The sequence below is a fragment of the Lolium perenne genome, chromosome 2 (assembly GCF_019359855.2).
Source record: "Lolium perenne isolate Kyuss_39 chromosome 2, Kyuss_2.0, whole genome shotgun sequence".
NCBI classification, from domain to species: domain Eukaryota; kingdom Viridiplantae; phylum Streptophyta; class Magnoliopsida; order Poales; family Poaceae; genus Lolium; species Lolium perenne.
Window position 1 is genome coordinate 53,444,050 of NC_067245.2, and position 5,677 is coordinate 53,449,726.

The 5,677-nt window shown below is 43.7% G+C and overlaps 1 protein-coding gene and 1 long non-coding RNA gene across 4 annotated transcripts; both read left to right on the plus strand.

The window, feature by feature from the left end:
* The first annotated feature begins 270 nt into the window (after nt 1-270).
* Nucleotides 271-1,258, plus strand: LOC139836003 (uncharacterized). The gene is made up of 2 exons (XR_011751597.1): nt 271-898; nt 972-1,258. It is a non-coding gene; the product is annotated as an uncharacterized lncRNA (long non-coding RNA).
* A 533-nt stretch (nt 1,259-1,791) lies between these two features.
* On the plus strand, nt 1,792-3,705 carry LOC139836002 (uncharacterized). Of its 3 annotated transcripts, none has more exons than XM_071826012.1 (5): nt 1,792-2,342; nt 2,631-2,720; nt 2,853-2,952; nt 3,054-3,124; nt 3,265-3,705. In XM_071826012.1, the coding sequence occupies exons 1-5, from the start codon at nt 2,320-2,322 to the stop codon at nt 3,290-3,292; spliced, it is 312 nt and encodes a 103-aa protein (XP_071682113.1). In that variant the 5' UTR covers nt 1,792-2,319; the 3' UTR covers nt 3,293-3,705. The 3 variants fall into 3 exon arrangements, with proteins under 3 accessions (XP_071682113.1, XP_071682114.1, XP_071682112.1); XM_071826013.1 differs by having other exon boundaries at nt 3,054-3,090; XM_071826011.1 differs by lacking the exon at nt 3,054-3,124.
* The last annotated feature ends 1,972 nt before the right edge of the window (nt 3,706-5,677 follow it).

Here is a 5,677-nt window from a genome sequence, read left to right on the forward strand (position 1 = left end):
GACCCCTTTTGCTAATTTTTTTTTAGCCATTTAGGTCATTTGGTACTGTTGGTGCTACCTTTTCCTCCAATTAAAACTCAACACGTCATCATATTTTACTGTAGATAGCATCCTACTACGGTGGATTGACTGGTGGCTTTCTTTTCCTCTTGCGTGTAAATTTCTTGAGTACCGGCGCATCCCGGTTGTCTCCAGTTATCGTGTCCGGTAATACTTACTGGATTTATACAAGTTCTCTTCTCTCCCGTCCCGTGTCCCTTCCATCGCCGGTCTTCCGGTTTCATCAGTTCCTAGCGTGACACGTCCAAGCGGTGGTGTCCCACCATCAGCAACCAGAGAACTCCAGGCCTCTATCGCCAATTCGCGACTAGATGAAAAGGAGGAGCCGACTACTCTCCTCCCAACACTGCCGACCGACGTACCCTTGGGCTGCATCGCCGCCGCCCACATCCTTCCCTGGGGTTCGGCGCCCTCCTCTCTCCCTGGCTCATCTTCCTCCTTGGGCAGCTAGCGGCATGGAGGAGAAATTGGCCACCTCATCTCCTTCATGAGGTGCCTGGTGACGTGGGCGAGCTCTGTGCCCTCTTCTCCCTCTCGAGGTGGTCGGCGATGCGGTGGAGGAGCTCGACATCCCCCTTTCCCTACCGGGCGGTATGGCTACCGACGGATCTGACGCGCCCAGATGTATTTACCCTAGCTCCCTGGCGATCCCTCGCTCTCTCTCTCTCTCTCTCTCCGAGACGCGGTGGCGAACACGGCGTGCAGGACGAGAGGGAGTTGCCTCTCGCCGGCAGTTCACAGCGCACAGTCTGCCGGCCAGGGAGGTGCTCCCGTACCCATCGGCGGTGACCTGGCTGAAGGAAGTCGGTCTCTCTCTGCTCACATACGGCCTGCTCAAGTAAGCGAACGCCCACCCCACTCCTCCGCCTCAGATTACATTTGGTCCCTGACAAAATTGTTTCTGTATGCAGGTTGGATGTGTTTAATGGGTCAGCGTGAGAAGGGGACGTATTGCCTGGCCCGATTCCCATCTCTCAAATTTAGATGGATGCATATATGCATATTATAAGGCTGCACTATTTCCTGCTGTTTGTTTTGATTCGTTTTATTGTTCCTTCTTCTCATGAAGCCGTCTGTTGCTGTTGGTATTCTGGTGGTACATGCCTCATGTTATATTATTTGACTCGTGGTTAAATAGAGAACCAAAATAAGTAACTGCTTCGTATGCAAATAAAGAATTGCCAGTCTTACTAAGCGATTTTATGTTTCTGATTTCCGTAACCAGATTTCATTAGCATTGCCTTTGTACATTTTAAATTTTCCTACAAGTACTTGCTCCTTAATTTAATTGCACCGTGGTATGGTCAATCTACACAAGAATAAGTCTCAGTTTGTTTGCTCTTTTGTATGCCAGCACTGATTGCACAAGAGTTACTCTAGGAAACCAATTGCGCCTTTGGTTCTGTAAATGTTCATCCCAAATCTTGGTTGATTAAGCAAATTCTTGCAAAGTTTGGTGCTATGTCAATCCCTTAGCTTAACATTATTTTCATTATTAATGTCCATACCAGTAGTCGTGCTTGAAATGCGCAATGATTTAACATGATACTCACGTGCCTTTATCCTGGTGTAGTAAAAACGTTGACCAACGGGGGAATGATTCCTCCCTTGGCCATACGTTGATAGGTAGGATGAGACTCTCCCCGCAGATGAACGCGGATGGATGATAACCCTGTTTATTCGCCCCTCCTGCGAAATTACCGCGGATGGGGATTCGAACAGAATTGGGCTGGCTGCACTTTCGCTTGCCTTGCCACTGAGCTAGAACTCAGTTCTCTATCCTGGTGTAGTACATTGGAACCCATAGAAACATGAGCTTAATTTTGTTTTGCATGATTGTAGGTCATATGTCACATGTTTCAATCAAGTACCGAATTCTCCTGCTGTTTTTTTTTCCATTCTGAAAATCTAGCTTTTATCATGTCAAATTCAGTATTCATAGCATTGATGGCATCTCATGTTTCAGTCAAGTGCACCAAATTCTCCTGTGATTTTCCTTCTAAAATCTAGCTTCTAGCGGTTCTTCTTAAGTTATCATTTTCTTCGTGCATGGGAAAACTTTCCAACCTTCCAGCTCCTTATTTTTTGTGTGGTCTCTCTTACCTTGCAGATATTAGTCTCCTGTGTGGGTGTAACTTGGCAGTTCCTATAGTCAATACAATCACAACCAAATTTAGTAAGGATACAGTGCTAACAAACTGATGGTCATACAGTTGGTTTGCAAGATTACCCCCACGATGAAATCAGCATCAGGGAGCTATGTACGTTGCACATGAATTTGGGTGAGTGGACACTATCTTTCTTTCCTAAATTGTGCTTGCATGACTGTTGTTTTCTTCCTTTGGCTGCAATCGCCCATGGCTTACATGTGTGCGGTTACAAGTGAAAACAACGTGATTGTCCTATTTGTAGGAATGACTGTTGCCCAGTTTTGAGGTATCTGAATTTCAAATGGTTACAAACACAACTTATATTAATTGGTCTTGCTATTTATGTATCATTTCGCCACTTATAGTATCACATGAATCTTGGCTTTCAAAAGCACTCCTGTAACATGTTGGCACTTATAGTATCACAAGAATCTTCGCTTTCAAAAGCACTTCTGTAACATGTTGGGGCGTCAACATACCAATTCCTGAGATGGACATTCTACTTGAGAGGTAAAGAATATATTATATATTACAGCTTAGTTGTTCCCAAATAAAATTTGCATCTCAATCTCTGCAAGTATAGCATACAGCCTATTTAATCTGCAAACTCTGATATAATTTGCATACTTCGATTTGTTTTAGTCTCCGCATCATTATGTGGCAATGCCCGGGTAGTACAAAGAAGGAACCAATTGAAACAACTCTTTATGCTCTGGCCATAGAGCCCATAGAGACTCTTGTGGTAAGTACTTCAATATAGTTATTATGGTGTACAAAATGAAATTACTAGGCTACCCTCCTGTATTAATGCCTACGTAAAATCAACACAACTATGACCTACAGGGGGCAACAACAGAAACTGAAAATAGAGGTCAGAGAGGTAAACAATCCACACGATTGGTGGTTTTGTTCATGTAAGCGTTGTTGGAAGAGACAATTTCAGATGGAAATACCAATAGATGTCCTAGCTGTTCAAAAACAGAAGTATCACATAGATAAACACATGTTCTATTCATGTTGCATATATTCATACAAATATGAACTGTCCATGCAGGTACAGCCTTTCAGTCACGTTGAATTGAACAATGGGAACAAGACAGTGTTTGGCCCACTCATGTTCCTGGGTGACAACATGATTTCTTTCACAAGCAAAGATGCAATTCTGCTTGTGGAAACCACCAAAGGGTGAGCCGACTTCGTCCCTTCTACAATTACCAATACAGTAGGCAAAACATGTGTTGTTGTCGCCGAAGTCATAGGAAGCTCTTGATGCCATCTGAATGGTCAACACCACAGGGCCAACAGAGCCATCCTCCAGTCACTTTTTTACCCTCCCGTGTAAAAGCTTATCACTGTAACCTATGTATCTTCTCATGTATCACCCTTTATTGTACTTGCTCCTACGTGTAACTTCGCCTCGAACAGGAACCATATGTAAACAAACCAATTCCTCTATGATATAAATAAATCTACCGCAAGCAGCAGTCTCTTCTTTCTTGAACTTATCTATGCTTTGTCTCTCATATATCAGCCTTCCTCTTCATGCGATAAAGTCCAGCACGCCGCTTACTTCCTAGTTATTATTAAAGTAGTTTTGGTAACTTGCTCTTGCAGTTTTCCCTGGAATGCGTCCTTGTACTTACCCCTGACCCGAACTTCCTTGAGCTTAGGGAGAAACTCTGTTCCAGAAAACCCACCTTCGTCTAAGCGAGTGCACTTATCAACCTGTAGTATTTCAAGCTCCGCCATTGCTGTGTTTTCAAATACTACCCACTGAAGTTGATCTAAGTCAGTGATCTGCAGCCTGTTGAGTTGCGGGAAAGTACCTGGACCAAATTTCAAACTCAGAGGGTCTTCTTCTCCTGTGGCGCCTTTGCATTTTTTAAATGAATCCCTCCACAGGCAAAGGATGGCTAACTTCGGTAACTTTGCAAGGTCTCGCAATGCACCATCTTGTTCCAGATGGGTGCTCCGCAAACTCAACTTGGATAGATTCCTCAGTTTCTCAGGGTTTATCCATGTCGGTAATTTGGCAATATGGCCATAAAGTTTCACACTCTGGAGATTTTTTGGGGGTGAGGATAAGTTATCCAAACAACCCTCTAAACCAGTCTTGCCCTCTGAGCGCACTGACAATGATTCCAAGTGGCTGAGAGCCTGGACAGCAGAACAGAAATCCTCACCATTTTTTTTGTTGATACCTGTCACGCCTAACTTACGCAATTTTGTAAGTGTCTTGAGCTCTTTGATTACAGTCTTCCCCCTTGCAACATTAACAACACCCAGTGTGTGCAGGATCTTCATTTTTCCGATCCTTTTTGGGACTTTTACTCCATGCGGATCCAGACCTTTCAATAAAACACTTCTTATGAAGCCTATGGTGGGACCAAAGTTGTTTAAAACTCCCATCTGCTCTTTATCAACAGATCTCTTGGTTCTGTAGCTTCCGCAGAGTTGTGATAAGAGTTCCAATATGGTTACACGAAATTCCGCAAAATTTATTGACTGATCACCCTCATCACTTGGTATGTAGCCAGCACGAAGGTAGCTTAGCTTTTGAAGCTTCACAATTGCTCCTGGAAGTGTGGTCACTAAAGTACCTCTGATATCCAGTGTCTCAAGGTTCAGTAGCTTACTAAATGATCTTGGAAGATGAAAGATTCCTTGGGATCCTCGTAGAGACAGGAACTTGAGATGACGAAGCTTCCCAATTGGTATAAGATCCTTGTCCCTTAGACCTGTTGTGTCCTCTAAATCCAATACTCGGAGTAACCTCATCTTACTTGAGACCAGGTGTTTTCGCCATTCTCCAAACACTGTCAGTGATCTGATGCGGGATAAGTCCATCATTCTTACCAATGCATTGTTCTTGTCTCTACTACATCTGCTGCTTACTACAAGATGCCGAATTTTATCTCTGGAGTTCGGATTGGTGTTCGAGTCGTCCAATGTACAAACAAGTTTTTCTTCTGTTGTCTTGGAGATGCTAATTGCACGCATGAGATTATTGACTTGGTAGAGGTTAACTTTCTCACCGTTACTGGCAGTCTCTTTTGATGTTTGAATCATACTACGATTGAGAAGATCTCTGAAGTGTTTTTCCCCAACTTCTTCTGCTGCCAAGCTGAGCATTTTACTTGAGTAACCCTCTGCAATCCACCTCCGCACTAAGCGCCTTCGACGAAGGTTGTGGCCCTCAGGGAATATAGACAAATATAGAAAGCATGCCTTGAGGTGAAAGGGTAAACCATTGTAGCTGGAGATAACCATTTTGTTAATTCTCTCAAGACTGGAATTGATCTCTAACTCCACACCAATATGCTCATTCAACTTTCTCCACTCCATTGTACTTGCAGGCCTGCTGGCCAGGAAGCCACATATAGTGACAATGGCAAGGGGAAGATGACCACATTTTATTATAATACGCTCTGCTTGCTCCATCATTTCGGGATCTGATTCAAAATCCT